The sequence below is a fragment of the Salminus brasiliensis genome, chromosome 6 (assembly GCF_030463535.1).
Source record: "Salminus brasiliensis chromosome 6, fSalBra1.hap2, whole genome shotgun sequence".
Classification (NCBI taxonomy): domain Eukaryota; kingdom Metazoa; phylum Chordata; class Actinopteri; order Characiformes; family Bryconidae; genus Salminus; species Salminus brasiliensis.
This window is the reverse complement of record NC_132883.1, coordinates 6,643,205-6,663,660: the sequence shown is the minus strand read 5'-3', so window position 1 is coordinate 6,663,660 and position 20,456 is coordinate 6,643,205. Positions and strand designations below refer to the sequence as shown.

General features: G+C 42.5%; 1 protein-coding gene across 3 annotated transcripts in view; it reads right to left on the bottom strand.

Annotated features, from left to right (window-relative positions):
* Positions 1 to 20,456, bottom strand: part of tbc1d22b (TBC1 domain family, member 22B) — a 77,210-nt gene that overhangs the window by 27,123 nt on the left and 29,631 nt on the right. For all 3 annotated transcript variants that reach the window (XM_072681445.1, XM_072681446.1, XM_072681447.1), the window contains 2 exons: positions 19,216 to 19,281; positions 14,301 to 14,415 (listed from right to left, as the gene is read on the bottom strand). In XM_072681445.1, the coding sequence (XP_072537546.1) occupies positions 14,301 to 14,415; positions 19,216 to 19,281 (181 nt within the window). The remainder of the gene's footprint in view (positions 1 to 14,300; positions 14,416 to 19,215; positions 19,282 to 20,456) is intronic.

Sequence of the window (20,456 nt, the reverse complement as noted above, 5' to 3'; positions counted from 1 at the left end):
CACGTGTTCTAGTTAGCATTTCCTCAGGGTACGGCTTCATGGCTGTGTGCTCAAACAACACACGGCTGTCAGAGCGCTAACTAACACTGCTAACACGTCTTCATCCTCCTCATTCATTACTCCCTCTACTCTTCTCTCTTTCTCCCCCTCTCATTCATTAATACACTGTCTCTCTCTCTCTCACACACAGCACTCTCTCTCTTTCATATACACACCCTCCTAACTGCCGTGACCTTTTCCCATTCCTTAAACAGTGTGTGTTAAATGGTGCTGTTATGCACACTGCACCCTCGAGATTCAACCGTGGCCCCAAAAACACGCCCCCCGTTCACTTCACTGCAGGAGTAACAGCACACACTCCTTCACCATCTGATCTCTCTATCTCTCTCTCTCTCACACACACTCATTCTATCTCTAGATCACCCTTTCACACATACATTATATATATACATACATTACACATATACAAAAAATACACACACACACACACACATATATATATATATACACATACATACATTACACATATACAAAAAATACACACACACACATATATATATATATATATATATATATATATATATATATATATATATATATATATATATATATACACATACATACATACATACACATACACACGTGAGTGAGCACAAACCGCACCCCAGCTGGTTTAGAAACGGGCCAAGACCCACCTGCTCAGACAGTCTCGGCCCACTTCTTTGTGTTGGACAGGAAACTCTAACCCTTTCTGACCCAGTTCAATTGAACTGAATCAGCGGTTCTGTCCTAATAACACACACTGACCTGTAGGGTTTGTTTATGCAATACAACCTGAGTAAACCAAGCATCTTTTCTATTGGCTCTATTCGCATGGCACTGTTCATTTGCATACTGTGCATGTCCTCCAAATCACTCACACTCCCTGTCTGTGTGTTGTCGTTTCCCCTGGGCTACCTTCCCCTAGGTATACATGTATGTCTTATAATGGTTGCCTGCCTGGCCTCCGTGCTATAGGCTGTAAGAGAAAGCTTCCAATTTCGGTGCTGCTATAACCCTGTGCTGGCTGTGTGCTACAGTGTTCACCCTTGTGCTACCACAGGACTGTACCAACAGTGTCTGGAGTTTCACATTTAATAATGAATTCCTTTTAAACAAGTTATGATTGCGTCAAATCAAAATATTCAATAAAACACAAAGATTGGATCCGTATGTGAACATGTGCAACAGTCACATGGCAGGACGTGCTAGATGTCAAGTGCCATGTAGAATGAAATCAAACATCACGCTACAAGTTTTTTGCTGCTTGATGCAAAAGAAATTCCACATTGCTCTCATTCATCATTAAATATTGACCAGAGGCAGGTTCTATCTGCCCAATATTATTTAGTTCACTCCGATATTGGATAGATCGAGTGCATTATTAATATCACAACATGCCGGATCATTGACTTCTGGTGAAATCTGGTGAAAACTCCTGTATTGTTTAATATAGCAACACACAACTCAGAAAAACATCAAACATTGCAATGTCAAATTTTCCAATATCGTGCAGTTCTAGTTTATAATGTAGAGACAGACAGAGATACAGAGAATAGATATAGAGAGAGAGGAATAGAAAAAAATATATAACGAAAACAGAGAGAGAGCGAGAGAGAGAGAGCGCGAGAGAGAGAGAGAGAGAGAGAGAGAGAGAGAGAGAGAGAGAGAGAGAGAGAGAGAGAGAGAGGACAAGCAACTTCATGAAAAAGAAGAATTGCACACATTGCTGACACAGATGTGCAAATGCACACATACACACAGCTTGTCTAGTCCCTGTAGAGAAAAGCCGCCAGCAGAATAGGACTCTCTGGGGGCAGATAAACATGAACCTATTGGCACCATGATGCCATGCACTGAGCTGTGGAGCAGTGGAACTGTTGTCTGGAATGATGGTTGGTGCTCCATCCAATATTTTTGGGATGAGGTGGGGAGGTGATCATCCAACATCCTGTCCTGACTAACTTACATTTACATTTATGGCATTTAGCTGACGCTCTTATCCAGAGCGTCTTACAAGGTTACTCATATTACAGAGGAGGGCCAATGTAGTGTTAGGAGTCTTATTGGTGTAGTGGAGCACCCAGACCGGGAATCGAACCCCAGTCTCCCACGTGGTGTGGGAGCTCACTGGCAGGTAGTGGTGTTATCTGTTGTGCAACACCAACCACTAACTCTCTTGTCTCTCTCTCTTGTCACTGAATGCAATCAAATCCTTACAGCAATGCTACTCCAAAATCTAGCAGAAAGCCCTTCTTCCCTGGACAGTAGAAACAGTTACTCCAACAAAAGCTGGAAAAACTCTTTTAATACCCTTGATTTGGGAAAAAAAAACAATGAAGATGCAGGTGTCCCAATACTTTTGTCTACCAAAGGCAAATTACTGCCGGTCATCATTTATTTTTCAATATTTTATTTTTAATATATATATATATATATATATATATATATATTTTTTTTTTTTTAAATGCAGAAAAAGAGAAATATCGCAATGTCAGTTTTTTACAATATCGCGCAGCCCTAGACTGAAGCAGGAATAAAGAGTGATGTCTGAAAAAGAGGGACTGGGGGAGACAGACAGAGAAGATAAGGAAGATCAATGGATGAAAGAAAAAGAGGGCCAGAGTGAGAATAAAAAAAACAGAAGAAGAGAGAAGGGCTGTGTGTGTGTGTGTGTGTGTGTGTTTGTATGCAGGTTGTGTGATTGGGAGGCAGTTCAGTCAGTCAGTCAGTCAGTCAGTCAGTCAGTCAGTCAGCAGAGCTGCAGTTAACCAAAGGTGAGCCGGAACCAACCTGAAGGTCAAAACTAAAGTTCAAGTGTCGAACAACAGACTGAGAAGACTGAGGAGGCAGAGAAGGCTGCTGTGAACTGCACTCCTGCATCACCACACACTACTACACTATATGGACAAAAATATTGGGACACCTACAGGAGCTTTCATTACCTCCCATTCTCGATCCATAGGCATTAATATGGAGCTGGTCCCCCTTTGCTCTAAGCTCTAACAGCAGCAGGTCTGGAGCTCTGCAGCGTTGGGGGCTTTTCTGCACTATGCTCTGATCTCAGCACTCAGCCCTGACCCCACTCTGTACCTTTACGTGGTCTGACACTTGGTGGCTGAGCTGCTCTCTGTGGTTCCTCCTAAACTCTTCCACTCCTCAATAATAATACCACTCACAGCGGATGGAGAAGATCTAGGAGGGAGGAAATTTTACCAACTGACTTGTTGTTGTTGCAGCGGTGTCTCCTATTACAGAACCACACAACATGGACAAAAGTACTGGGACACACCTCACAATCCTTAAATTCACGTTTCATTGCCACTGTCATGGGTAGATGAATCATGGGTAGAATGACCCATTCTCTCACTAATGTGTGAAAAGGCAGACTGCATGGCTAGGGGCTTCATTTTACACACCTGTCACAATGGGACTGAATGATACACCTGAATTCAATGATCACAAGGTGTGTCCCAATACTTTTGTCCATACAGTGTATAACAAAAGATGCACTATGTATTAAAGACTAAACTACAGCACTTCGTTAAATACCTTCTGTCATACAGAGCTAATTTACACCTGCTCCAACCCTGGCTAGTGCGCCCCCTGGAGGTTGAACCCCAGTAAGGATTTTTTCCTCATTTTACACAGCGATGGGCAGCAACCTTCCGAACACAGACTCTCACCTACCTGCTCACCATAGCCACATACAAAGCAGAAAAGCTAATCTAATTGGCTCCTTTCCACCCTTTCCACTGTTCACTAAGCCCCGCCTCCTCTACACACTCGTTATCAGCCCTGTTACGTGCATTTTTCAATTGAGTGAGACCAGCTGATATTGAGAGTGGATGTACTCGTTAATGCTGTGTGTAAGACAAGTGTGTGATGACCTGCGCAACCCAAACTGGTGCATCCATTACTCCAAAGCTACGTTTTAGCCTCGTAGCTCCAGTGCAAAACTACAGAAGCAAACTTCTTGGCCAAAGGATCACCTCAAACGTCACCAAAGTACCACCTCAAACCCCTGTTATATGCTTCTCAGCCTTGTTCCGAGGGCTAAGGGCTGGACTGGAACACATTCATCTCGGAGAATGTGTGTGTGCACGTTTGAGGAGATCCGCTCTGCCTTGCACCCCCCCACTCACCCCTCCATCCCCTTTTAACACAGAGAGCAGTGATATCCCTGCATTGCAGCACCAGCAGCTGAAGCACCAGAGGTGAGGCCAAACAGGTGTTTGGGCAGAAGAGAGAGAGGGAGGAAGGAGGGGGGAAAAGCAGGGGATTATGGAAAAAGCAGAAAGAGAGGGAGACTAAACGGAAGAGTAAACGAATGGGCCTGTCTGCCTGCCTGCCTGCTTGCCTGCCTGGCCACACAGTGGGGCGAGAGCAGGGCTAGGCTGGATGACCGGATGTCACGGAGATGTACACTCAGGCTATTACTCCTGATCCCCTTAGCTTTAGCCTCTAATATTCACACTCTGCACCACAAAACCCTACCGCTCTGGCCTGGACTGACACACACACATAGAGAATACCATGAAGCTCTGGACCATGCAGATGAAATCCTGTTTGAGGGTACAAAGAGAGGTTTTGGTACCCACAATGCCCTAAACCCACACAGCAATGGGGTCATTGTGTCATGCTCCACTTAACTAGACCCATAACAAACCACAGCAGCCAGCAAACTGCACACTGAATCTGCAAGGCAAGAACAGAAGAACAAAGTGGTTCCTTGAGCGGTGCCACATAAGGAACCATATTAATATGGTTAAAAAAAGATATACAAAATATACGGTTTAGGAAGTCAATGTAAAGGATCCTGAACTAATCAAAAGTTCTTCACACTCACAGCTCATTCACAAAAAGGGTTCTTTATGGAACTAAAAAAGGTTCTTCTATGGCGTCGCTTGCAGAACCCTTTGTAGGGCCTTTATGAGTGAAGGGGGGGGGTTATTACTAAATAGAAAAATTCTAGACATTTCCCCTAGTTTATGGCAAATAAATGAATGAATAAATAAATAAATAAATAAATAAATAAATAAATAAAAACAAGCCAGCCTTTAAGCTAAGCGCTAGCTCATCACAAATAATGAGCAGTTGCCGTCTCACTTGCCATGTACACTACAACCCTCGACCTTCTGCACAAATTACACCCGCTTAAATGACAATGTTTGTGATTTCTGCTGCTCAGCGGCTCGTTTCTACCAAACTGACTTGCTGTGATAAAAATATCGGGGGATAAAAAAAATACATAAAAGTTGTTTCTACATTCATTCGTAGACAACCTTCGTAAGTTTGGATACTTGGATACTGCCAACTTTAATTGCTCTAAAAGGTTAATGAAAGTACAATTCTAATTTTACATTTTGGAATTAGAACATTACAACCTTAAATTACATAAACTTCTATGGACTGGCACTGGCAAGACTGGAATTCACAATGGATTCACTGGAACTCTTTATTCCTAAACTAGTAAAGGGCAGTTCTGTTGTGAAATGAAAGAGAACACTATACTACCACCACAACAGTCACAAGTGCAGGGTTAATGTGTCCTTTTATTTAACAAAGACTAAAGCTTCAGCTCATATGCTTCAAGCTCATATGCTTCAAGCTCATATGCTTCAGCTCGGCGTTTGCTTCCACATTTGCTTCATTACCAGTAATGTATCAAAGCTACAATACAATTATTATCATTTATAACCGCCATAGCAGCAGTAGGAGTAAAAGCAATAGTAGCAGTGGGAGCAGTGAGAGTAGCAGCAGCAGTAATAGCAGTAGTATTAGAAATTGGAGGAGGATTAAAAGTAGTATTAGCAAAAGCAAAAGGAGGAGTGGTAGTAAGAGGAGGAGGAGTTGCAGTGGTATTAGCAATAGGAGGAGGAATAGCAGTAGGAGAAGGTGGAGTAGCAGTGGTATTAGCAATAGGAGGAGGAATAGTAGTAGGAGAAGGTGGAGTAGCAGTGGTATTAGCAATAGGAGGAGGAATAGTAGTAGGAGAAGGTGGAGTAGCAGTGGTATTAGCAATTGGAGTAGGAATAGTAGTAGGAGAAGGTGGAGTAGCAGTGGTATTAGCAATAGGAGTAGGAATAGTAGTAGGAGAAGGTGGAGTAGCAGTGGTATTAGCAATATGAGTAGGAATAGTAGTAGGAGAAGGTGGAGTAGCAGTGGTATTAGCAATAGGAGGAGGAATAGTAGTAGGAGAAGGTGGAGTAGCAGTGATATTAGCAATAGGAGTAAAAGCAATAGTAGCAGTGGGAGCAGTGAGTAGTAGCAGTAGTATTAGCAATAGGAGTAGGAATAGTAGTAGGAGAAGGTGGAGTAGCAGTGGTATTAGCAATAGGAGTAGGTATAGCAGTAGGAGAAGGTGGAGTAGCAGTGGTATTAGCAATAGGAGTAGGTATAGCAGTAGGAGAAGGTGGAGTAGCAGTGGTATTAGCAATAGGAGTAGGAATAGCAGTAGGAGAAGGTGGAGTAGCAGTGGTATTAGCAATAGGAGGAGGAATAGTAGTAGGAGAAGGTGGAGTAGCAGTGGTATTAGCAATAGGAGGAGTAGCAGTGGTATTAGCAATAGGAGGAGGAATAGTAGTAGGAGAAGGTGGAGTAGCAGTGGTATTAGCAATAGGAGGAGTAGCAGTGGTATTAGCAATAGGAGTAGGAATAGTAGTAGGAGAAGGTGGAGTAGCAGTGGTATTAGCAGTAGGAGTAAAAGCAATAGTAGCAGTGGGAGCAGTGAGAGTAGCAGCAGCAGTAATAGCAGTAGTATTAGAAATTGGAGGAGGAGGAGGATTAAAAGTAGTATTAGCAAAAGCAAAAGGAGGAGTGGTAGTAAGAGGAGGAGGAGTAGCAGTGGTATTAGCAATAGGAGGAGGAATAGTAGTAGGAGAAGGTGGAGTAGCAGTGGTATTAGCAATAGGAGTAGGAATAGTAGTAGGAGAAGGTGGAGTAGCAGTGGTATTAGCAATAGGAGGAGGAATAGCAGTAGGAGAAGGTGGAGTAGCAGTGGTATTAGCAATAGGAGTAGGAATAGTAGTAGGAGAAGGTGGAGTAGCAGTGATATTAGCAATAGGAGTAAAAGCAATAGTAGCAGTGGGAGCAGTGAGTAGTAGCAGTAGTATTAGCAATAGGAGTAGGAATAGTAGTAGGAGAAGGTGGAGTAGCAGTGGTATTAGCAATAGGAGTAGGAATAGCAGTAGGAGAAGGTGGAGTAGCAGTGGTATTAGCAATAGGAGGAGGAATAGTAGTAGGAGAAGGTGGAGTAGCAGTGGTATTAGCAATAGGAGGAGGAATAGTAGTAGGAGAAGGTGGAGTAGCAGTGGTATTAGCAATAGGAGGAGTAGCAGTGGTATTAGCAATAGGAGTAGGAATAGCAGTAGGAGAAGGTGGAGTAGCAGTGGTATTAGCAATAGGAGTAGGAATAGCAGTAGGAGAAGGTGGAGTAGCAGTGGTATTAGCAATAGGAGGAGGAATAGTAGTAGGAGAAGGTGGAGTAGCAGTGGTATTAGCAATAGGAGGAGTAGCAGTGGTATTAGCAATAGGAGGAGGAATAGTAGTAGGAGAAGGTGGAGTAGCAGTGGTATTAGCAATAGGAGTAGGAATAGCAGTAGGAGAAGGTGGAGTAGCAGTGGTATTAGCAATAGGAGGAGGAATAGTAGTAGGAGAAGGTGGAGTAGCAGTGGTATTAGCAATAGGAGGAGGAATAGTAGTAGGAGAAGGTGGAGTAGCAGTGGTATTAGCAATAGGAGGAGGAATAGTAGTAGGAGAAGGTGGAGTAGCAGTGGTATTAGCAATAGGAGGAGGAATAGTAGTAGGAGAAGGTGGAGTAGCAGTGGTATTAGCAAAATGAGTAGTGGTAGTAAGAGGAGGAGGAGGAGGAGGAGCAGTAGTAATAGTAGCAGTAAGAATAGTAAGTAGCAGTAGAACGTATAGTGGTGGCAGGACTATTAATACTACTACTAATAATAATAATAGTAGTAGTAGGAGGATCTCTGATTTTCCTGGAAGCATCAGCTAGTGTACCACCAAAACATTAATAATAATAGTGACAGTAATTTTCTTAAGACACCAATAAGTTTAACTGCTCACCACACACACACACACACACACACACACACACACACACACACACACACACGTCTTCCAAATAAGAGCACCCTGCAGCCAGCTCAGGCCTGCCTTTGATAGTGCAACCAATTTGAATAGCCAGGTGTCCTCAAACATTTGACAGGCAGTGTGCAAGTATTCACCAAGGCTAGACGACCCTTCAACTGATCAAACCACCGCAGCAACTGTGTTTCCACAGCTGAAATGAAGCCGTCATTTACTGAAGTGGCGTGCAACTGTGCGTAGTGTGTGTGTGTGTGTGAGACGTGCCACCAAAGTGTATTCTCCATAGGCCTATCCACTCCTGTCAGTGTACGTTGATATGCCCTTTGGAGCGCGCGCACACACACACACACGCACGCACACGCACGCACACGCACGCACACGCACGCACACGCACGCACACACACACACACACACAGAGAGAGAGAGAGACACACAGACACACACACTACTTCAAATGCTTTAGCTTATCAATACCAATACTTTAAAGCAAAGGGCATTGTGACTCCTGAGCTCGCCGGCTCTCTTTTAAAACACTTCACTGCCTGCTATTGAGCTGGCTCAGGAGAGCCAATACTCCTCTCTATCTCTTTCTCACCCTCACACACATACATACACACACACACACACACTTTTTTCTCCTCTGTGTAGGTTCTCTGGGAAGGCAGAATCACGCCATGCAGTCCTAGAAAGCCATTCATCCATGCAGCCCACGTTACCCAGAAGAACAGTGACGTTAACCATAGCAGAGTAATAGAGCACATGAGCACTAGGGCTGCTAATATATATGACTCAATGGCTGCTTTTCCACTGCAGGGCTGAACGGTTCCGAGCATGGAAGGTAATCGCTGTGGTGGCTTTTCCCCACACGGACACGGTTTGGCAGGGAGCGCTTACAAACCGGGCTGAGCCGGGTTTCTCAGAGCGGTTAGCTAACTTGGGGCAGACTTGGGGCCACAAAACAGTTCAGTGGGAGAGCTTAATGGCGTAGGGATCCGGTGATTGCTCCATATTTGCATCACTTTTGTGTCGCAGGTCCTGGGTCTTTATATTTCCAGTGCAGGAAATGGTGAAGACGGTATCTAATAAGTTCAGGAATAGCTGTTCCAGTTTAGCGCTCATCAACTGAACTGATCCTTAGTGTGGCGACAAGTACGCTTTAGTGCACTGTAGCATAATAAAGATTAGCATACTCCAACCTGAACCTCAGTACTGCAGCGTTATCGTAGCCCAGCTTGCTTCGCGAGGCAAACCCTTAAACGTCATTTACTGCTCATTTGTATTGCAACCAATTTGAATAGCCAGGTGTCCTCAAACATTTGGCCGTGTGCAAGTATTCATCAAGGTTATACGACCCGTATTACAGCGCAGGGCCAATGTAGTGTTGGGAGTCTTGCCCAAGGACTCTTATTGGTGTAGCACAGCACAGTCACCCAGACTGGAAATCGAACCCTAGTCTCCCACATGGTGTGGTAGCTCACTGGCAGGTAGTGGTGTTAACCGCTGCGCCACACCAACCACGTCATGCAAGTCATCACACACTTGCATCAAACCCCATTGACTTAGTTTCAAACAGACTCCCAATGTTATTACACACTATATCTAGGAAATGACCTCCTTGGGTTGGTTGGAGATGAGTGTGATTTATGCATGCAGGTTATAAAAATGCTAAAAGATGAATTACGGCCTAAGTGAGTTAGCTAGCTATATTAGCCTAGAAGTAAAAAAAACGAAACTACAGCATAATTATTACGAGACGCTGTGTGTGCAGTTCCTGGTCCTGATACAGCAACACAGACCGGTTACGGGTTCTTAGTCTGTTTGCTAACAGGTCCGCTTTGCGCTTCGGCCCGGATCGGTACAGCGCAGCCTTACAAACTATTAGGCCCCGCATAGGAAAAGAGGCCATTGATAAGTGGAAAAAGCATCAGCCTGATCAGCCTGATTTAAAAAAAAAAATTTTTTTAAATATGGCTGATAATTATAACTTAATCTTATTCTCCTATAAAATAAAAAAATTAAGTGGAAGTGTTTATGATTTCAGCAGAGGACGGCCGAGCTGCCGCTGAGTTGGAGAGTAAGAATAAACAAATTAGACACCTTCAAAAATATCACACATCTACTTACTAATTAGTGAGGAACCAACTAGGCCTTCAGTGGGGAACCTTCTAGGCCTTCAGATAAGGCCTAATGCCTTATCACTAGGTCATCACTAAGACATTAAGCTTTTTTTAAGCTTTTTTTTTTTGGACTATGCAAGATTACACCCTTTTCAAAATAGCTCTGTTAAAGCAGCACTCTGCAAGAATTGGTAGGTCTTGCTCCTGGGCTCCACCTACAGTCAGGATGAGTACAGTCCTAATGGACATTTGTACATGTGCATTTCTGGACAAGCTAAAAGGCAGAGTAACACTCCAGGATTTTACACCAACATGAATCTGGTTACACACCGATCTTCTGAGCGTTGTCCTGCCTGTTTCACCAGAGTTATATAGCGCAGTTAGCAGCGTGCAGAGCCCAGTGCAGCAACGACAGAGACGCTATTCTACTTATTACAGTCAGCGGAGCACCACAATGATTTAGCAGCTGTTATTTTAAGGTAAGAATGCAACATTTTTTTTATGAACAGAAAGAGTCGATCTATCAACTGGAAAAAATTTATAAATAAAAAAATAAAAAAAAGCTCAGCTTCAACGCAGGACATGCCTCGTAGCCCAATTTATTGGCATCGGCATCAGCTGCAAAGCGTCTTTGGAGACCTCCGCGCATGTATCTGAAAGGGACCAGCCTGCTATTACCAGAACACTGCACAGACGAGCCCTCAACGATCTCTGCATGCTTTGATTAGGCGATCTGATTGGCCGTCGAAGTGCCAGACACACGCAAATGCAGCAGCACCTCTAGCCTGGGTAAACTTTTAAACCTCGCAGATCAATGAAGCTCATTCAACTTGAGCTATTGCTTCTGTCTCTCTTACAGCCTTACACACAAGGGTGTGCGCATACACTTACACACATACATACACACACACACACACACACACACACACACACACACACACACACACACACACACACACAAACAAACAAATTAGCAGCATAAAAGACCAAACAGAATGGAGTAAAGCATCGGGATGAAAAACTTGCTTTTCAGTAATGAGCTTTGGGGAGAACAGAGAGCGAGAGAGAGTATAAGAAGGAGAGAGAGAGAGAGAGAGAGAGAGATTAAAGAAAGAGAGTTAGTGAGAAGGGGGGGGGGGGGGGGGGGGCTGAGAGCAGGAATCGATCAGTGCTCCAGGTAATCTGAGGGTATGTCCCGGCGTGTGTGGACTGGTGACATTGCAAGGTTGGCACATGCGGGAAGAGATCAATGCACAGCTTTTTGTTCTCCTGTAATCCTTAACTATCTAGAAGTAATTAACCTTCACAGCAGAGGAGAGGAAATAAATAGGGAGGGGAGGGAGGAAGGCTGGAGAATAGCAATGAGAGAAAGCTCCAACTTCACCCCTCTGCAGCAGAACACGGCTCAGCGTAAAGGCCAGAGCACACCCACCCATCAACACCACCAGACTAATGGTCATAGCTGTTTCACAGGGAGTGTTTTTACATGCACGTATTCCTCTGAACACTCGTTGCGTCAGGTGTCAGTAATCCGTAATCAGTTAACGACAAATTCAGATTCCTGCCTGACTCATTCAGACCCGGCGTTTTGCTTAGCAACCAGTAAAAAATCTCAGAGTAAGACGTGCCACAAACGTGGTGTAAAAACCATAAATACATGTCACAGCTATTTAAATGCTTTTTATTTATGTATTTATTTTTAAGCACAACAAGCCACAAACTGAATGTATATAATTAAAAACGAGGACTATGTAGCGTTTTGTCGGTTGTCAATATCAGGGTGTGACACTATGGTTCAGCTGTGCAACATTTAAATTATACTGTTTATATGTGCAATAATAGTCAAGTCAGATTTATTTGTATAGCTTTTTACAACTGTTGTCGTCACAAAGCAGCTTTACTTAATCAGTAATTAATAAAAGACAGAGACAAAAAGAAGAAATAACGTAAGACATGAAGGATCAAAGACCCCCAGTGAGCAAGCCAACCGAGACAGTACTAATAATAGTACTGTCCTTCAAATTAATGTGTGCAATAATTTTCCATATTTACATATATCACAGTTATTACCAATATGCCACTTTACTATATTCATATCATTTATATTTAAGTACATTTTTCAAGTTTTTAAATTTTCTTTTCTCTCATTGTTCAAATGTATTTTTTTGTTTGTTTATTTTTTTTGTATATAGAGTGTTTATTTTATAGTGTGTTTATTCTGACACATACGGTTGCAACTGTAGCAACTGCAATTTCCCTTCAGGGATCAATAAAGTATTTCTGATTGGATATCGGCCAATATTATCGCCCAGCTCACATGTCGGCGTCTCTCGGGTGCTGTGGCAAACGCTGCTTGCTTATTTCCGGTACCACAGACTGGTTTTCCTTGAGATACACAGATTGTAACGATTTTGGCTGATTAACGATTTTTCATTTATTTCATTTAGTAAAAAAATGTACTAAAACTAATTTACTAAAAATGAAAAACATGACAGCATACAGAAACATTTTGTTTAACTTCTCATTAATACAAACAAACAAACAAACAAATAAATAAATAAATAAATACTGTTAAACCGCTTCTTTTGGCCATTGTTATAATAAGCCAAAAGTGAGCGTTATAAAATGAGCGTTAAACTGAAGCAGAGTGAACGCAGGACTGAAGGGTGGGACAGATTCAGTCACGTTTCTGATTAAAAATGCTAAACTCGCTAATGTTTACATGGAAGTAGTGGAAGAATGAAACCTGCCGGATTTTTACAGTTTACTGATCACTAAGGCTTTATCGCTGATATTCATTTACATTTTTATTGAAGGCATTTAGCAGACGCTCTTATCCAGAGCGACTTACAGCACTGCTTCACTGTTTACTCAGAAAATACCCTTAGCTAGTTTGTATCGCCTAGAATATTAAAGATCCCTCTAAGCTTAGACACAACTAAAAGCCAGTTTATAGACCACAATGCTCTGCACTGCACTTTGCCCGCCCAAGTGCTCTTGGAAGAGGAGGGTCTTCAGTCTGCGTTTGAAGACAGCGAGCGACTCTGCCGTTCAGACACCCAGGGGAAATTTGTTCCACCACTTTGGTGCCAGGGGAGAAAAAAGCCTGGATGCTTCTCATCCATGGATCTTAAGGGATGGCGGGTCGAGCCGAGCCGTGCTTGAAGCTGGAAGTGCTCTTGGTGCAGATCGGCTTTTGACCATTGCAATCAAGTACGGAGGGGCTGGCTGGTCCAGTCTTAGTTTTGTAGGCCAGCATCAGTGTTTTGAATCTGATGCAGGTAGCAGCTACAGGAAGCCAGTGAGGGGAGAGAGCGCAGCAGAGGAGGAGCATGGAACATGGCTGAACTTAGAAACATTGAGGACGACCCGTGCAGCTGCATCCTGGATCAATGGCAGGGGCCTGATGTTGCATAGAGGAAGACCAGCCACTTAAATTTAAACTCAATGTCGTCAATATCGGCCAATATTATCGCCCAGCTCACATACCGGCCTGGCTCTAGTAAACAAAGCCATACAGCTTATCTACATTAGCCTTGTAGCTTCGGTTCAAAGCTTTAACAAAACAAACATGTCTCTGCTGACCAACGACATTGGAGATAAGAAGGAGTGTGCAGTGTGCAGCACTGCGCCTCCGAGGGAACGGAAGTGAAGGACATTGCTGGTTTCTTCAGGCAGTTAACTAAACCCTGCGAAGGCTGTGGTGTCTGCAGGTAGTTCTTCCAAACTTGCACACTAATGAGCTTTCCTCTTTTACAAAGAAAAGAACCTAATTAGTGAGAGCAGGTGGCAGGTGTTGTGGTGCAGCAAAGAAAAAATGAATGCCTATAGGCAGAAGAGCTGGCAGACTTCTTCATACCCACCAGGCGTATTCGTAAAAAAAAAAAAAAGGACAAGACACACTCAAAAAAAAAAAAAAAAAAGGCACCATCTTAAAACATATTGATGTTGTGTGATAATTAGGCAAACAGTGGAAGGCCCAAGCATTTGTCTCCTCTCCTTTTCCTGGGTTCAAAAGACTAAAAAGACCCAACTCACCCACAAACTCGGAGAGGAAGACCACGAAGAATGGCGTGACGAGGTCGTTGATGCCCTGAACGTAGCCGCTGGCAGGATGACGGATGGCCCAGATAAAAAGAATCCTTTCAAACACCTGTGCACACAAATATATAATCAATAAAAATGCCAAAGCACGTATTAGAGCTTGAAATCAAACCAGCTCAATTCACAAGACGCTAAACAGCCCTGATCATAAATCGAAGTTGGTAACTGCAAAGAGTCTTGCCCAAGGTCATTGGTGTAGAATGGTATTAGTCTGGGAATCAAACCTCAGTCCACCAGAATGTGTCTGACGCTCTTATCCACAGTGATTTAGCTACATTTGAATCCTGATATACAGTAAACATACAGTAAAAGTAGTGTTAGGAGTCTTGCCAAAGGGTGTATTGCGTGGTGTAGTGTAGTTAGCCTGTGTAGCTGGGGAATCAACCCCTAGTCTGCCACAGGGAAGGCAGTGTTGTTATCCACTACCCTACATCAGCTCACAGTCCATACATGTCAATTAAGCTGCAAATTCAACCCGTTTTGAATTAGTCACAAAAACAAGTGCATTTCCATATGTCCACCTTTTCAGTCGATAGCAGTTTAGCCCCACCCATTCATGATGACATTATAAAGAGCTTTTTGAGCCCACATTACAGGGCAGCCAAAAAAGCACTTCCATATTACATTTACATATCAGTTCTAAAGGAGCAGTAGAAAAATAAATAAAAATAGCCTGTTTATTTTAGGAGATCAAGAGAGGATGGAAAACAGGCATGTGTCTTTATGGTAACATAGTAAAAGGAAAATACGTGTTACATGTAGGATATAGGCTAGGACCCACTAATATACAGGGCCTATTAAAAACATAATAAATCACCCCTTGGATATTTCCCCTTTTATTGCTATTATAAATGGAATTGTGGTCAATATCACTTAACTAACTTGTTTTACTATACGAATTTACAAAGAAAAGCTCCTTAATGTCAGTAAAAAAAAAAAAAAAAAAATCTAATAAAAAGTATTACATTAAATCATAATATTTTGATTAGATAGGTTGTGTCAATTGGTTGGAATATCAGGGACAGTTTTAGATTCAGTTTTGAGTAGTATTTATCAAATAGGACGTTTATGGTGTCTATTGGAGAGAGGGTGCCTTTATGTGCTGATATTTCCTGGGGGGTTCCACAAAGGTCAATCCTTGGTCCTATTTCATTTTTACTATACATGCTTCCCTTGGGAAATTTGATTTCTTGTTTTAATATATCTTATCACTTCTATGCTGACGATACACAGCATTATCTCTTTGTAAAAAGTCATTTCAATAGACTGGAAGGTCTAACTGAATGCATTCAAGTTATAATACTGGATGGCCTGTAATTTCCTTAAGCTAAATTAATGGAAAACACAGGTACTGGTTTGGGCACTCAAAGAGGGTTGCCAGTGGCGTACAGAAGCAGCTTGGCTCACTGGCCTCAAGGATAAATTCTTCTTAGGAGTTGTTTAAAAAGAGGATTAAGACATTTGTATGCCATAGCATTTGAGCTTGGTCTCTGCTAGTTTTATATATATATGACCTAATGTAACAGAGGCCCAGGTGGTAACTGGTGCTAGTATTTGCACAATTAGTGTGATTTAGGTCACCTGAGTGCAGTGAAGGTGCCTCAAGGGACTGTAGTATAAGGACACATGTCTGGAGGGTCCAGTCACTGGTTAATCTGTATTCCTGACTACAAATAAACCAAAAAGACAGAACAACACTCCACACAACTCTGGAAAAAGGTTACTGTAGATTATAATTCTAAGGGAAGCATACAAATAAATGTCCAAGTCAGTAAACATCCCCTGCAGTTCAGTTAAATTGAGAAACGGAGGGAACCTGGCACATCTGTAATTTTGCAGGCCGTCCTCACCAACTGAGTGACCGTGCAAGAAGGAGACTAGGGAGGGAGGCCCTCAAAACACCTATTGCTTGGAGTAAAACCTCTATCCAGCTGCGACCAAACCCCAGTTTCAATGATCATAAAGGAAAATCCTGCATCCAAACCTGTATCAAGTAGTGTAGTGTAGTGTACAATGACACTGATACAGGGCCGCTTATTAACATAACTTACATCAACCCCTTTATGAGCCAGCATTTAATAACACCAAAAAGATAAGGCAGCATATTTCCTAGCAGGTTAATCCGTTTTTTTATAGCAGGCTATCACATTTGTGATGGTCCATTCACTTGTGCTTTGCTGAGTGGATGGAAGTTTCAATGTCTTGAAATGTGGTGACACAGCCATAGCACCCCCTGTTGGACGCTATACATCAGCACATCACAGTAAGCCTGTTAGACAAGAGCCTTTGCATATTAAAAAACAAACAAACAAAAAAACACACCAGAAATAAAACAACAACAACAACAACAACAACAATAATAATAATAATAATAATAATAATAGCAATAATGTTCCAGGCTGAATCCTAACTGAATGTAAATGATGATGTCTATTCAATGCAACCCTACACCTACACCTAAACCTTACCTTAACATTACCCTTTTAGAGTTAGGTTTAAGGGTTGATTCGAAGGTAAGGTTAAGGCCATTTAGGGTTAGATTTAAGGTTTAGGTTAAGGTCAGGGTTAGGTTTAGGGTTAGATTTAAGGTTTAGGTTAAGGATAGGTTTTGGGTTGATTTGAGGGTAAGGTTATGGCATTTTAGGGTTAGACTTTAGGTTAGGTCAGGGTTAGGTTTTGGGTTAGATTTAAAGTTTAGGTAAAGATCAGGGTTAGACTTAAGGTTAAGGTTAGAGTTAGGTTTTAGGGTTGATTCAAGGGTAAGGTTAGAGTTAGGTTTTAGGGTTGATTCAAGGGTAAGGTTAAAGTTAGGGTTAGTGTTGGGTGCAGGGTTACATTCAATGGATAGTCAACTTAGTGGTAATGGTAAGAACCTAAGAGGCGTCTACAGTGGACCGTCCAAGTAAAGAGGTACCGAAGGTTCTTTACAATTTAATTACGGTCTGAGACACAGTACGTCAGCTCAAATCCACAAGTTTGCATGGTGCTCCTTTCCCTTTTCAAACAGAACAAAAGCGATACACTAACCTTGCTTGAAATGCTGAAAAGAATGTTTGCTCTTTCACTTCATGCCTTTTGGAGATCAGTTCATCTCGCTTAGCTTTTTACAGTGACAGGAATATTGACCAGAGGTGCGCAAATGTTTGCATGCCACTCTTTTAATGTCAAGTTCTTGGATCAGCACATAGCCTCCAGCATCACCCGTCTCTCCAAAGTCTTCTCTTGCAGTTGTGTAGCTAAATGTGCTGCATTCAGGCTTCTGCGAAGTGCTGAAAATGTGCGGAAGACTGATAGAATGAACTGCTGAACTGAAGCCGGCAGAGATGATGAAACCGCAGACAGAAGTGCTGCTTACAAGTGTGAAATTGGTCCGATGCGCCGGAGCAATGAAGCCAACGCCGCTAATGAGAAGTGACATTTGGGAGCCTCCAATTACCATATCACAAATCTTAAGCTAAAGGCATTTTCCACACAGTTCTCACCTCATTCATTAAGAGATGTAGACTACACATCATTTGTTGCTAACTAAGAACATCATTTCAAGCTTCAGGATGTCAGGATGTCTGCCATACCGCACTTCCACCAGGCATTTGGAGTGGCGCTTTTCGAGTTGTGCTTTTAACGCTTTTCTGTTTTTACAGTATGGAGTGATGTGAAGAAATGAGGACACCCCATTAAAACCTTTGTCGTTTTGAACATAATTAAATATCTGGAGATTTGACCTTCATGTGAATAACACTGACAGATGGAGGTAATATAACCAAATTCATAAAAAAAAAAAAGTAAAATATATTTAATAGAAATACAGTTTTCTTGTGAGGAAGAAGTTTGAACACCATAACAGACATAACAGTTGCTTTTGGACACGTGTTTCTAGACTATTTGACATGCTTATTGCATTTTTATACAAATATCTTTCATGATCTGAGAACCCATTTTGTTACATTTTGGGTCAGCGCATTTCCATAACTTACTGTACAAATGTAAAACAATGCAAGTTTTGTTATTTTTTTGTTTTGTGATTAATGTTTTATGTTAAAAACCTAATAAATATAATAAATATCCCAAAAATTGCCTAACATTAGGATCAGGTGCAGAACATCAGCTGCAGATGATCAGAGCATGGTTAGAGAGGATTCTGGAGAAGCCTGTCTTATTTAAACCTCAGATATCTAGCCTGGTTTGCTCTTGTTTGGTAAAATGTTACCATCATCATGTTCAGATCCAATAAGCTCTCTGAGGCCTTCAGAAAGAAGACTGTAGATGCAGAGGAGTTTGGGAAGGGGTTTAAAAAGATCTCAGAACAATTAGAAATCAGACGCTGTCCGTTAAATCATTTACAAGTGGAAAACATGTAAAACAACTGCCAACATGGCCAGGTCAGGACGTCCTAGCAAGTTCATCCCAAAAGCAGACCACAAGATGCATAAACAAGTCTCCAACGAACCTAAAATGTCATCACAGGATCTACAGGTTCAGGCTCTTGCCACAGCAGATGCTAAAGTGCAGCATCTCCCATCAGAAAGAGACCAAGCAAGCTTGATTTTCAGGGAGGTGTGCAAGGAGGAAGCCCTTCCGTCCAATACACATTGCTCCAGAAGTTCCTGGTCTTTGTCTAGGGGGCGCCCTCTGGCAAACCTCAGTCTTGCCATGGCGTTTTTTCTAAAATAGCAAAGGTTTCCTCCTTGCATACTTCCCATGAATAGCAAACAGTGTATTGTGATGTATGTGTCCCATGAAAATGTCATAAAAAAAGTATTATGCAGGAAGATTTCGGTCATATCGTCATATCGCCCAGCCTTAATGTCAATGTGCACGAATGTGTTCAGAGCAAAGTGGAAAAGCTTACCTCCTGTACCAGTGGCTGCTGGAACAATGGGATCAGTGGATTTGTCCTGGGAATATCAATATGTATCTGGGGAAAACACACAAACACAGACACACACTCAATTCAGTGTATCAAATCTAAAAGCATTTGTGGTCAAATTTGGGGTCTGAATCAATGAGACCCAGAAAGTGCTAAATAGCGTTACATGTCTTTGTCCTTTACAGTAAGCTCAGGAAATCAATCAGGCCCAAACAGCGCAGTATCGACTGGCTTTCATAACGAGGCAAAGCCACTCCGAGCATTCGACTGCTCAAGAAAACACACACAGCTCTGCGCACACACATTCATCCTAACCCCCATCCACTAATCAACCTGCTTCTTTTCTGTAATTCTGTTCATCTAGCTTTCCCCTCACTACGACTGTATTCCCACCACTAAACCACAGCAGTGACTAGTCTCAATTTTTAAAAATGAAGCTTTTTAACCAGCTGCTAATGATTAGTTCACAATCTGCAGATGAGAAAGCATACATCACACTCTCATACTGCTCTCGTTTACAGGAAGAAGGAAGTCGGACACACCCATTTATACAGCGGCATCCTAACAAAAAGCCTGGTTTTGGTGGACCGCTATTGGCTGCATAAAAGGAATTCCAACAATGAAATATTTGGGATCGAAATATTCAGGTGCTGAAGCATAAAATGACCTTCATGATGTTTCATGTACCGTTTCAGGTGACCCTGCATGGTAAAAGACCCATGCCTTGCCCTCAGAGCCTTAAGATGGGAAGGGCCCAGGATCTCCTGAACATGGCTTGTGACTAATGCTGCAGAAGCGATGCTGGGTGAGGCCGACAGCTGGTGCGTTAGCGAGGCGAACACTGTGGGAGCGTTGTTGGGTGAGGCCGGTGTCGCGACACATCCTATCCCCCCGGATACATCCCATCCCCTCTGACGCTATCTTACAGAAGGACCATGTAGGACCAAACACCTTAGCTAGTCAATGTAGATAGCATGCTACTGGTTAGCCAGTCGAGCTGTTCCCCCTTTCGATTGTATTAGCTAGCATGCTACTGGTTAGCCAGTCGAGCTGTTCCCCCTTTCGATTGTATTAGCTAGCATGCTACTGGTTAGCCAGTCGAGCTGTTCCCCCTTTCGATTGTATTAGCTAGCATGCTACTGGTTAGCCAGTCGAGCTGCTCCCCCTTTCGATTGTATTAGCTAGCATGCTACTGGTTAGCCAGTCGAGCTGTTCCCCCTTTC